The sequence below is a fragment of the Eptesicus fuscus genome, chromosome 22 (assembly GCF_027574615.1).
Source record: "Eptesicus fuscus isolate TK198812 chromosome 22, DD_ASM_mEF_20220401, whole genome shotgun sequence".
NCBI lineage: Eukaryota > Metazoa > Chordata > Mammalia > Chiroptera > Vespertilionidae > Eptesicus > Eptesicus fuscus.
In genome coordinates this window covers 25,828,988-25,842,558 of record NC_072494.1, presented here as the reverse complement: position 1 = coordinate 25,842,558, position 13,571 = coordinate 25,828,988, and the positions used below count along the sequence as shown (strand labels likewise).

Below are 13,571 nucleotides of genomic sequence, written 5' to 3'. Positions count from 1 at the left end.
TTGTGCTTTCTCTCATACAGGGCAGCCACTGATCACAATGTGGATAATACAACAGAAATCCTCAGGGAGTGGCTGAAAAATGTACAGAGGCTCTATCACTACGTGGAATGGAGGCCCATGGATGAGCCTGAGTGAGTAGCAAGAGGACATTCTGTGAACTCACTGCGGACCCTTCCTCCCTTAACCAGTTTTCCAGCCACCCAGGCTTCTAGCCTTGGAGGCGCCTGTGACCTTTCTTTGTTTTTCATCTGCATCTCTAGGAAGTTTCCTTCCTCCGGCAGATCTTCATCTTTCTCCCTTCCTCTTGACTCCAGCAGGTCCCAGCCAAGTTCCGGTTCTCATGAGTTCACAGAAAAGCACTATGGCGGTCTATGTTTTAAAATAGTGATAATATTTATTCACATTTTGAGTATAAACCTTTTATACTTGAGGGGTCATAGTGAAAAGTTTGTATACTTTTTATATACACCTTGCTTTTTCACTTACCATATCTTGGTAATCCTTCTATAGTTAAGTAGCTTCTTTGTTATCTTTATGACTGCAGAGTATCCATTGTATGGAAATACCATAATTATATAATCAGTCTCTTACTGATGGGCATTTAGGTTATTTCTAATCTTAACCAGACCAATTTCTTAGGTGCTTCCATTTTCAAGTCATTCTACATACCGTGCTATCAAATCAATCTATCTAAAATACTAATGATGTGGGTTAATTTTTCTGTTAAAAGGACTCCAGTGACTCTCAAACCTATGCACCCACATTTCCTGACACACCCCCCCCACACACACACACACACACAAAATGCCTGCTTTATCTAGAATGTTCCTTTTATTTTCAACCCCAAGCTTTTGCTGGTGCAGGTTTGTTCTCCTAGAAGACCTTTCTTTCTTTATAACCAACTCTTATCCCAAATTCCACCTCCTACCAAAAGCGGTTGCCAGTCATTCCAGTTTCAGAGCTCTCTCTCCCTCAACACGTGTGTTGCTTATTTTCTCCATCATCCTTTTTGACACAACTGTACACTTAACGAACATAAACTATATAATCTATGCATTTTTCCAAGTTTCTGAGTTCTTTGTCAGGGGCTAAAGCACACAAATTATATTACCCCCAATGCAGTTTTTGGCAGGCACAAAATTAATACTTGTTGGATGAACAAATAAGTGAATGAGTAAATATATTACTATTATTAGGTAGGATTGTACATATTCCCAAGGCTATTACAATTCCAGCTTATGAAATTGTACAAGTAGAATAAATTGAGTTGCCAGAATTTTTGCCCAGGATAAGTCATTTATTGAAAGCCAAATTTGTATTATAAGTGCCATTCCAGAATAAATTTTTGTCCTTCTAGTCTCTCTGTATATTATTCTTTTATTATATGTGTATGCATGTATATACATATCTCAAATCCCAGCTTGTGGTCCATATATCAAGCAACATTTAACTACAAAATTTGAACCTATAAAAATTCTTGAACACCCTTTTGGAGTCCCTTATGATGGAATTTGGCATCATTAGAATGGCCCTGAAAGACTTTATGTTCCTTCCTTGCATCCTGGTAATTTTCTCTATAGCCAGTTTTTGACTAATATATTGTATGCCAAGGTCAGTGTGAAAAATATTAGGAGAGGCGTTTGGGAGGGGGGTAATATATTCAGAAAAACAGGAATTGTACTGCTTTTCATTGAAGCAATAATAGGGGAAGACATCCCAGAGAATTCCTGTGCTGTACATAGTTGTATTCATCCTATTTGTATCGTTTTTGTGGTTTTTCATTCACCAAGGCTCATGTACTACCAGCACAGGTCTAAGAACTTGAAGTGGTGGCCAGTTTGGGCCACTGTGGCAATATCAATGCCCATGCCAATTAGGAGTTTACAGAAGGGTTCTCGAGGATATAGCACCCATCAGCCTGTGTGCCCATGTGAGAGCCTGGGGCTGGCCTTTCTGAGGATGCTGAGGGAGATCCCAAGGACTATGCATCTGCTCCATGACCTCCTTTCACCCGGGACACATCCATGTGTTCACTTCTGTGGCATCCTTTACTGAGACTTGCCCAAGTAAATTAAACCTTTCTTTCCCCTGGGAAATTCATATTTTTATGCTACAAGTTTCCAAATGTACCTGATGGCAAAATGTATTCTAAGAAGTATCTAGGAACATGAGCTTTGGGGTTATGCCTGGGTTTAAATCCTGACTGTGTCCTTTACTAACTACAGAGCACTAAGCAAATGGCTTAAACTGCTCTATACTGATTTTCTCATCTGTGAAATGAGGAGACTAGTAATACAGTTGGTGGGTTCCATATCTGCAATTCAACTTCGATAATGGTGTATCGAAAGTATTCAGAAAAAAATTATTACTTTTTGCTGGTGTGTGTACTGTGTAGTTAGACCTACAATGCATCTATAACTGATTATACTGATTATGTACAGACATTTTCTAGTCATTATTCCCTAAACAATAAAGGATAACAACTATTTACATAGCATTTATATTGTTCTATGTATTCAAAAATAATCTTTAGAGATAATTTAAAATATACAGGAGGATGTGTGCAGGTTATATGCAAATGCTTCACCATTTTATAGAAGGGACTTGAGCATCCACAGATTTTGGTAACCACGGGGGTCCTGAAACCAATACCTCTCGGATACTCAGAGACAATTCTACTTACGTAGTAGGGACTCATTGGGTTCCCTTTAGAACCCACTGAACTATTTCATATAAAGATTCTTGTGTACGGTAAGCAGAAGTTACTTGCTCTCTCCTTGCTCCAGTTTATGTGTATGTGAGGATGATACTAACAATAATAGTATCTACTTCAAGTGAGGGTGAGTTGAAGATTAAATGAGTTTCTACATAGTGCCTGGAATATATAGGCACTCAATAATTAAAGCTACTACTACTACAACTACTACTACTACTACTATTTATTCTTATTTAGGTCTTATCCTGATGAAATTGGTCCAAAGCACTGGCCTGCCTCCCGGTTTGCCCACGTGATGAAACTACGACAGGCAGCCCTTCGAACTGCGAGGGAAAAATGGTCAGACTACATTCTGGTAAAATCAGATGTTTGATTTCTTGACAACTGTTATCTAGAATATGTCCAGATCAGTTGTCCGAAAACTAGGACTGTGGGATCAAGTAAAACAATCTTATGTTTAGGCCCTGCCTTCTCCACTTTTTAATAAAGGCACGGAGGAAATGTTGGGAATTTAATATTGAGATACCCGGATCTCATCTCAGACCCACTTCGGACATGCATTTTCTGTAAGCAAACAAGCTCTTGAATTATTCACTCTCTTTCATAGAACAGGCATAAAAACCCAAATGTTTGTAGCTCATGGGAGATGTTGTAGGTAAAATAATACAGTCTTAATAACTTTTCAGAGGAATTAAATTAATTATATAAAAAAGAGATTCTAATTAACAGCTCTGAAACGCCATTCCCTTTCGCTCCTGAGTGACTTGGGGAAAGGGCATCTCTTTCTTGGATTCCAAGTTGCTCCCCATGATGCTGGGCTCTGGTGGTGAATTTCTCTCCATGAAGAGGTTCCATCACTTCTGTTAGAACTTTGAGCTGGTCCAAAACGTGCTGGACTTGATGATCAGGAATCAATATTGTGTTCCATCCTCGTCCTCCATGAACCTCTCTCCACTGGAAAGGACAGCTTCTTAAGCAGCTACAGCTCCCATTTCCCTTTTGAATATTGTGGGTTGGGTCCCGGTTGCTTGTGTCCCCAGCGTGGTAACACCAATTCATTGCCTGGTGCCTTTTGTGGAGCTGAGCATGTAGAAGTTAGACTAAGTGTATTTAGTCTGAATGAAAGCCATCCTGTTGCAATGAGTTCCCATAAGGAGAACATAGATAACTTGGTTCCATATCTCATGAGCCAGCCTCTGCGATCCTCCGGAGGTGTTGGGTTACTCCTGAACCCATGACGACAAGTGCCTTTTCACCTGACTTGATCTTTTCCTTTTCCTAGTTCATAGATGTGGACAACTTCCTGACTAATCCACAGACCCTCAGTCTACTGATTGCCGAAAACAAAACCATCGTGGCCCCCATGCTGGAGTCTCGGGGCCTGTACTCTAATTTCTGGTGCGGAATCACACCTCAGGCAAGTCTTTGGCTAATGAGTTAAAGCTATGAGTTTTAACAAGGCAGCTACGAGTCACCAGTAGTTAAGACCTATTAACCTTTTCCTCATTTCCTCCTTTGAAAGATGCATGCCATTTCAGAGCAGGCATTTTCAGGAAAATCCAGGCCCAATGCCACAACCCAGTGAGCACTTCTGAGTTAATGAATTATGAAGAAAGTATTCTAATGACTTTAGCATTAGAAGCTTACATGAACCAATAAAGCTTGCTGGGATTTGTACTTTTTTTCTTTCTGACTCAGAGATTTTTTAAAAATTGTAATAGGGGTTTTTGTTTTTGTCATTAACACTATCATAAGAATACTATAGAAAATTTTAAAAATGAAAAAAGGTAAAAATATCATGTTAATCCCCACCACTCTAACATCATAGATAACAGTTTGCATGTCCTTAATAACTATATCGAGTGGCTATAGTGCAACTTAACCTTTCTCTTAGTTTAAAAACACTTAAGTGTTTGCAACTTTTAACTATTATAAGGACCGTCATGATATAATTTTTTTTGTATTTAATATTATTTCTTTAGGATAGCTTCTTAGAAGTGGAATTACTTAGTCAAAGAGTATAAATATTTTTATGACCTTTGATATATGTTGCCAAATTTATTTCTAAAGAGATCCAATAATTAGAACTGCTATGGTAGCTTGTTTTTACAAAATTCATGTTAAAAACAGAATCCTTTTATTTCCATCACCTCTCTTTTCCACTGTAAAGTCTTTAAAGTCTAGAGATCTGTTACAGTGAATGCTTATGGATGGTTATATTTTTACTCTTTAGTTAATAAATGTGAGAGATAAACTGGTCAATGTCATATATATCAATATAGAATAAAGATGTGCTTAAGGGAAATATACACACACACACACACACACACATATATATATATATATATATATATATATATATATATATAAATAAATATACATATATATATGTTAAATGTGGTCTCAGACCCAAGGGGCTAAAATTGTGAGTCCCTCTTTTATATTTTGTTTGGTTTGGGGCCAAATGATAAATGTTTAATAACTGGCTCTCTGTGGGAGGAAAATCCTGATTGGTAACATTTGCCAGTTTTCATGGTGTGAGTTACTCCCACCATGCAGACTACTTAAATGTTGTTTAAGCTAAGGGAAAGGTTAAGTAAATTGCAGTGTAGCTACTTGATGAGATAATTATTAAAAGTATGCAGAGCTGACATCTGTGGTTCTGTTAGATGGTGGGCATTAACTTGATTTTTATTTTTACAGCTATCAACATGTCAACTGGCTTGCACAGTTCCTGAAAACCTAACAGTCAGTGGCTCTAGCACACTACTGAACGAGGCATTCCTCTTTCGTTACAGTATTTCCCGCAGTCCCAAGAGGTTTTGAATGCATGTTATTATCCACATCTCTTTTAGGGAAGCATTAAGCTCATATTTGTATGAGTCATTCCGTTCTTGGTCTGGAACGTTATATAGGTGCATTTGAATTCACACACTCTTAGTTAATCATCTGCAGTGTTTCACATGGCAGAATCACTCGGTTGTTTTTAATGAGTTATGCTTTGACATCAGCAAAAGGGGTGGATTATTCTAGGGACTGCAGCCTCCAGGTTTCAATCATCTTCTTGTTTGCTTTCATTATTAAAAGCAAATAGGAGAAATTGCTCACTTTTTTTTTTGCACAGTAAGAGTAAAAATCCTGGCCCCGGCTAGTGTGATTCAGTTGGAGCATCATCCTGTACACCAAAATGGTCTGGGGTTCGATTTCCAGTCAAGGCACATACCTAGGTTATGGGTTGGATCAGAGTGCATGTGGGAGGCAACCAATCGATGTTTTTCACATTGATATTTCTCTCCCTCCCTCTCTCCCTTCTTCCCTCTCTCCCTCCCTCTTCCTTCCTCCCTCCCTCTCGCTTTAAAATCAATAACCATATTCTCAGGTGAGGATTTTTTTTAAGTAAACATTTGAACACTTTAGGGGCAATTCTAATTTTTACCCCTCTACTCTTGGCTGCCATCCCCAGCAGGCTTCTGCTAGGGCAGTCAATGACGTCATATGATTAAGGCAGGGCCTGGTCTCCAGAGCATCCAAAGCAAAGCGGCCCTGGTGGTGTTGTCTGGCCAGTGAACAAGATTACCAACAACATTCAATTTATGTCCTTGGTGAAAAGAACATATTAAACAATACTAAAAGGGGGGGGGGGGGGGCGCGGGGCGCGGAGAGACACAATTTTCACCTCTGCCTGTCTGCAAGAGGCATGTTAACTCTCTTTCTCTGCTCCCTTCCTCCCTGCCCCCGGGATATTCAGGGATTCATCATCATGATGAAATTTCCAACCTTCTCATTCTGAGAATATTGTGCCTAAGTTGTCTAGAACTTTATATTTGACATGCATTCTTAAAGGCCAGCATTCCCTTTATCCCTTGGGGAAAATGTTTTCAAGTTCAAGTATTAGGAGAACCCATATTCTAACTTAAGGATATTAAGTGATCCTTAAAAGCTAATAAAAAAAATTACACTACTAATAATACTTCCTATAATGAATCACAGTTTTCAAAGTATCTTCATAGACCTTAGTACTCGTGATCTATTCTACACCCTGTGAGAAGAAACTCAAAGAGATCAAACATGGGCTGAGATCAAACAGCTGGAAGATGGTTAAAGTCACTGTAAGCCTCACATCCTCTAAGTTTCAATTTGCACCGCTTCAGCCTTGCCACGTGGTCAGGGTTAGGGTTAGCTCAGCTGGAACACTCATCTAGACACTAAAGGGATTGTCCGAGGCGTGAAAGAGGCTGCAATGCCCAATGTGTGGGCCCTGACATCACAACAGAAAATGTGACCACAAAGTAAAGGGATTGGTTGCCCTGTGTGCTTGCCCACAAGGAACTTTCCAAAAGGGAATTCTTTTGAGCAGTGACAGCTCCCCAGAATATTGAATAAATAACTTCATAGAAAGAAGACCCTATTTCTAGGTCTCAGTACTGCATGTTGAGTTAAAAATATTAACCAGTATAATGTAGCAATTTTAATAATAGCCAGGGATGCTTTCTCGGTGCCAACACTATTATAAGCACTTTGAATTTTTAAGGCATCCCCATGGAGTGGATAGGGCCATCATTTCTGTTTTACAGATGAGGAACTAGGTTGAGTACTCTGACCAATACCTGCAGACAATAAGTAGCAGAGGTGGGATTTGAACTCAGGCTGGCAGACATCTTCATCGCTTGGCTTTGCCACCTCTTCATACTCATGCTTCAATCATAGGTCAACATAAAATGTACTTTTATGAAATTATTAAATCAAGAGATATGCTGAAACCAAAATTATTTCTGTTAAACAGGACGCTTTTAGTATCGTTTAATATGTACATAGCAGTTCTTGAGCTCAATCCAGATTCTTAGGCCAAGATAAAAAGAGTGAAGGCGACTTCGCTTGGGGACTTCTCCTTAACTGGTGCTGACTTAGAAGGAACCGGCCAGCAGATGACCAGGAAAGATGAAGTCTCAGGTCCGAGAACACAGCCTCCCTGCTTGCTCTTTCCCAGGGCTTCTATAAACGGACCCCGGACTACCTCCAGATCAGAGAATGGAAGAGGATGGGCTGCTTTCCCGTCCCCATGGTCCACTCCACACTCCTGATCGACCTCAGGAAGGAAGCCGCTGGCAAGCTGATGTTCTATCCCCCGCACCAGGACTACACCTGGACCTTCGATGACATCATCGTCTTCGCCTTCTCCAGCAGGCAAGCAGGTACTGTTGGTATTCGGTGGCACCGCCCACGGGGAAACACTACAAATAACCAGCCTCGTGGTTTTGTTTCTAAAGAAATGGGCGTCCTCTGCGGGTAGTGTTAGAGGCAGTTGATTGCTACAGTTCTCACCCCAGCACCCTCTGGGTTGCTGTCCCTGTGAGCACCAATGACCAAGAGCCCTTACCCAGAATCCACTCTTGTTACTGAGCAGAGGGAGGAGGGTGGTGGTGGTGGGAGCCATGGGCAGTTATTGCTTCTCTATGGTGCATTGCTTTGTTCATTGTAGGAGTCCCTTTATTAATCAGAAACGGAGACAGAGACCAAAACAACACTGGCAAAAAAAACAAAACAAAACAAAACAAACAAACAAAAAACACCAAAACAAAAACCCCAGACTTTAAAAATGGAAGATTATTTCTTCTTTAAAAAGTCTGAGCTGGTGTAGTGGCTCTAATCCACACATTTTCAGGGGACCCAGGATCCTTCTCCATTGCTTCTCCACCCTCCATGAAGCATCATCCTTAAATGTATGATCCAAGATGTCTCATTGCTAGGGATGCGTTCCAGCCATCGAGTGAAGACCGAGAGGGATGGCAGTGTCTTCCCCTTGAAGGGTACACTCTGAAAGCTGAACACATCACTTCCATGCATAACCCATTAACCAGAACTTAGTCCCAGGACAACACCGAGGGGGCTCAGAATGTTGTCTATACAGTCCAGAGCCCCATTCTCCTGCTCTGGAAGAAGGAGAGAGTAGATGTGGGGTGTCAACCACAGTCCCCATCGAAGGTCAGGCAAAGCCAGACTTAAGTCTTTCATGAACCATAGGAAAGCATTTCCAGAGGCGAGTGTAAGTCTTTTAAAGAAGACAAGTCAGTAGGAATGTAAGTTATTTCTCTTGTGTCACCTGCACATGCCGTCAGGGAGGACGTAATTCACCAAAGCAGTTCGACAGGAAGATACCGAACGTTCCTAAAGCAAAGTTTTATTCTCAGGACGGAAGCTAGGTCCCATTATCAATGAGCCAGAAATGTGTCGCTTAGCCACTAGCCAAACTGAGTTTAGAAACCAGGCAGATGGTGAATAAACTCAACTGTGTTGCAGACTTGGTTGGAATGAGAATATTTGGTGGAAATGTGGAAGGCTGATTTTTCCCCCCCTTGGCTGCCAAGGCCATTGGGACTCTTTGGCCAGATGCAGGCATTTTCAGGCCTGTGTCAAGGCAAAAGCAAGGTTCTTGTTCTCCTGTGTGTTGGAAGTTTTCCTGAAGGTTCTGTGTCAGTGTTAATGAAACTGCTTCTTTCCTCCTGGTCTGTGATTGGCTCTGACCTCCCCAGGATGAGAAGCAGACGCAGGGCCTTCTCATTCCTTGTGTTTGTGCCAGGCCCTTTGCTTCAGAGCTAGAAGTAAGGAAGTTCCAAGAAAGTGAACAGTTACAGTAATGGTCCTTGCCTAACAGAGTCCCCCTATACAGCACTGCACAAGGCATTATGGTGAGCCAGGCACTAAATTATTATGATGATTCTTTTCAACCAAGAACTGGATTTGTGGCTAGGAGAGTGACACTGGCTGGGAAGGAATTTGTCAGCTCTGCCCTTTGCTTGTCCTACTCACTTGGCCTTCATTCATTATTGGTCAGACTTCCCAAGAGTCCTCCCGGGACACTGAAAGCAGGTGCAGAGGCCCAAAGCTGCTTGGTGATTCCTCTCTTTGGGGAGAAGAGAGGGAGAAAAGGACGGCGAGGGGATCAGGTCTCTTGTGCCTAGCATCGTGTTAGGCTCTGTGCCTTCCTCTTGTGCCTAGCATCGTGTTAGGCTCTGTGTTTGGGGAGACAGGACCTTTACATGTGGAAACGTAAATATAGTTATGAAACAGTGAAAGCTGAGGGTCAGATGGGTGATACAAACCGTGAACAGGCCAGGTGTCAAGACAGAAAGAATGACCGTCATTTGGAGGAATGGAAAAGCTTCCCAGATGGTGGTGTGGTCCTAAGATAGCTCTTTCACTTGAAGTATTTCCAGGAGAGACATGAATGCAGCCCAGTGAGTATTTCTGAGCTCTTCCATTTCTAGATCTAAAGCAAAGCACTTCCCTTCCCCCTTGAAAGAGTCTTGATGAAGGATGATCTGCATTCTTTTGTTCTCACTCTTGTGCAGCTCCCTAGCTGTGCTTCATCCATTGGAGCGTCATTTTTTTTAACGGTCGAGAAGGAAATAAAGGGTCTGTGTGTCCCAGTTAGGACCATCTAGCCACACACCTTGATCCTTACTCTTTAAGCTTGGACTTCAGGCATCACGTTTGGGTGATGAGTGAAAGGGTCAAACCAAGTGCGCCTGGGCACTGGGGCGTGGCTGCCCATCTAGCCCAAGAAGAGAGCAAGTCTCTGTGGCTATAATGAGGGCAGGGTCAGGAGTTCACTTCCCATTGTGGCCCGTGATCTGGGTCTGTATTGTGGCCACGGGAACCATCTTTGGCGCCAGCCGGTCATCTTTCAGTGTCAAAATAGGCAAGAGACGTGGGTGATCTGCCTCCTGCACATCACTGGTAGTGATCAAAAGTGCCCCCCGCCCCCCCCCCCCCCATGTGCAGGGATGGCAATCCAGAGTGGTTACTAGTTTTCAGACTCAGCTTCCAAATTCTGGGTGGGTAGAAAGAGGCTTGGCATTGGCCTTCAGGGACAGAGGTTTGGCACTAATGACTTACTGTATGACCTTGGGCCAATCATAACCTCTCTGAATTTTCATCAGAATAAAGATAAGTATATCAATTTACAATATTAAGGTACTATGTGAGTATATGAAAATGATGGATATCTTCATAAGGTAAGTAGGTACAATTCTTTAAGGTGCGGCATCAAAGAGAATTTTGTTTGCCCAGAAGCAGCTTTCACTGAGAGTACCAGATTCCTTCATAGACTTTATCTAGTTATCAACACATTTCCTTTTAAAATTTAATCCCTAATTGTCTAAAACTCATGTTAGAATGGTGACTTTTTTTTCATAGCTAAGTACGTCTGCATTCATTTCTTTTTCTTTTCTTCTTCTTCTTCTTTTTTTTTTTTTTTTTTTTACAGTTTACATTCAACAGTATTTAGTTTCAGGTGCACACCAGGTGGTTAGACAATCATATACTTTACCAAGTGTTCCTCCCAATATTTCCAGTATCCAACTGGCAGCATACATAGCTATTACAATATTATTGACTATATTTCCCTATGCTGTGCTTTACACCCCTGTGACTATTTTGTAACTACCAATTTGTTCTTCTTAATCCCTTCACCTTTTTCACTCAGTCTCTCAACCTCCCTCCACTCTGGCAAACATCAGTCTGTTCCCTGTGTCTATAAGTCTATTTCTATTTTATTTATTTATTTTGTTCTTTAAATTTCACATATAAGTGAGATCATATGGTATTTGTCTTTCTCTGACTGACCTATTTCACTTAGCATAATACCTTCTAGGTCCATCCATAGTGTTGCAAATGGTAAGATTTCATTCTTTTTCATGGCTGAGTAATATTCCATTGTATAGATCTACCACAGCTTTTTTATCCACATGTCTGTTGATGGACACTTGGACTGTTTGCTATTGTAAATAACACTGCAATAAACATAGGGATGAGATTATTATTTTGAATCAGTGTTTTTTTGTTTTTAGAATGGTCAGATTTATCTGCTGTTCTTATTGGTGATGATGCCTGGCCTGGAGCCTCTGATACACTCTAATCTTAGTGGTGCCACAACTGTCAACCTGGGACCCTCTTCTCTTGTCTTCTTCATTGACTGTCCTCTTTACTGTATCTGTATTGTGTCCCATCTTCCTTGTTGTTTGTAACCCTCCTCCACCTTTCTTCCTCCCCACTCCTCTTCCTTCTCCTCCTTCTTCTTCCACATCATCCAGTAACTTGGCGAGACAGTGTGATGGAAAGTAAATATTTTTGACCTTGCATGTTTGAACATGCCTCTCTTGTTTCCTCACTTGATGGATAGCTCAGCTAGGTCTCATGCCCTCTTTTTACTGAAGCTTTGGAAAGTTGAATGGTAACTTGGAAAGCTGAAGGGTTGAGAGGCAACCTGAACCTGAAATCACTTTTCTTCTCCTTTCTGAACTCATCGTGACTTGCAAGAGGGTAGCTTTGGGTTTGAAGTTCCCCAGAAGCCCTTGTGCGGGCACACAGCAGAGCTAGTGACTTCACTTGGTGAAGGCAAGAGAAGTGACAGTGATTGGTGGACTAACCCTGACTCAGCCAGAGTCAGCAAAGGAGAGGATAGAAGCTCTTTTCTTTCCTGTTCTTTCCAGTTAATGCCATGAGACAGCTGATTTGGCAGGTGATCCTGCTGACCGGAGGAAATCTCATCTGCACAAAATAGAGAAGGGTCTGTGCAGGTAATTCTCTCTGGAAAGCATAGATGATTCTAGCAATTAACGAGTCAGAAGCTTGGACACATGGACCAGAGCTTGGCAGACTCATTCTTTTAATTAAGCAATCTTCTCATTAGTCAAAACTGTGTCTGCTGCTGGGTCCCTAGGAGACCATCTTATCCCTACATTCCTAGCTATCTGGTTGAATACAGATGCTGTGTCATATAACTCTCGGAACTAGCCAGCTGGGACTGTAAGACCAGTGTTGAATACGAGAGGGCTGTGGCATATTTCTGGCAGGTTCTTCACAGGACTTGAGATGCAGACTTTCTTTTGTTTCTTTATGAATTTGTTCTAGAAGTTTCGTGTCCATTGGTTGACGCCAAATCCAGGGAACTTGCTCTCAGGGAGCTTGCTCAGAGAAGAAATAAAACCAAAGAGAGTCATGGAGAATTTAAATTTCCTTGCTTTTTATTTTTTGTTCTACATATGCCTAGATTTAGCTCTAGTAATCTGTCAGCCTTACAGATTTTCCTGTTCGCTTTCATATCAAATGTGGATTTTATTCCTCATTCTCTCGTTATTTCCTGTAGGTGGATTGCCGTGTTCCATTCTGTTCTCTGGAACGGGAATTCCTTGCCTCCTTTTTGATCCCTTCATGCCTTTAGTGTTCATTTCAGACCACAACTATGCTTTTTCTTTAGAGAGAAAAAAATCAATTTCCTCTGAGCTGAAGAATGGCCCATGCTTTTTATTAGACCCCAATGCTGTGTTATACTTTCTTAATAAAGGAGCATTTTTGAGGTCTGCAGACAGTGCCTGAAACAGCTACTTGTTCACTATCAGAGCCAAACCCAGCACCATCCACAGTCCAGCCTCCTTTTCCATAGTTATCACTATAGAACTAACAAGTGTTGTTTTCTGATTGGTCGGCTTTGTCCCTCTCTTGGGTCCTCAGGCATCCAGATGTACCTCTGCAACAGAGAGCACTACGGCTACCTGCCCATCCCCCTGAAGCCCCATCAGACCCTGCAGGACGACGTCGAGACCCTCATCCATGTGCAGATAGAAGCGATGAGTGAGTGACCCAAGAGCCTGTGATGGCTCTTGTTCCACTGCCACTGTGACCACAAGACACACCTCCCCTGCCCCAGGACTGGAGTCTCACAGCCATCAGTCTGCCTTGGCGGAAACATGGCTATTCGTTTGTTCGTTTATTCTTAAACTTTCCCTAACGTGAAATGTGAACATGACCAAGTCTTTTCCCACAGGGAGCATCAGTCCAGGTGGAGAGCTGGGTA

General features: G+C 41.7%; 1 protein-coding gene across 1 annotated transcript in view; it reads left to right on the top strand.

Annotated features, from left to right (window-relative positions):
- The window catches only part of COLGALT2 (collagen beta(1-O)galactosyltransferase 2), a 79,478-nt gene that overhangs the window by 49,827 nt on the left and 16,080 nt on the right, over positions 1-13,571 (top strand). The window contains exons 2-6 of the mRNA XM_008145949.3: positions 21-131; positions 2,954-3,071; positions 3,999-4,133; positions 7,704-7,908; positions 13,229-13,348. Coding sequence (XP_008144171.2) covers positions 21-131; positions 2,954-3,071; positions 3,999-4,133; positions 7,704-7,908; positions 13,229-13,348 — 689 coding nt within the window. The remainder of the gene's footprint in view (positions 1-20; positions 132-2,953; positions 3,072-3,998; positions 4,134-7,703; positions 7,909-13,228; positions 13,349-13,571) is intronic.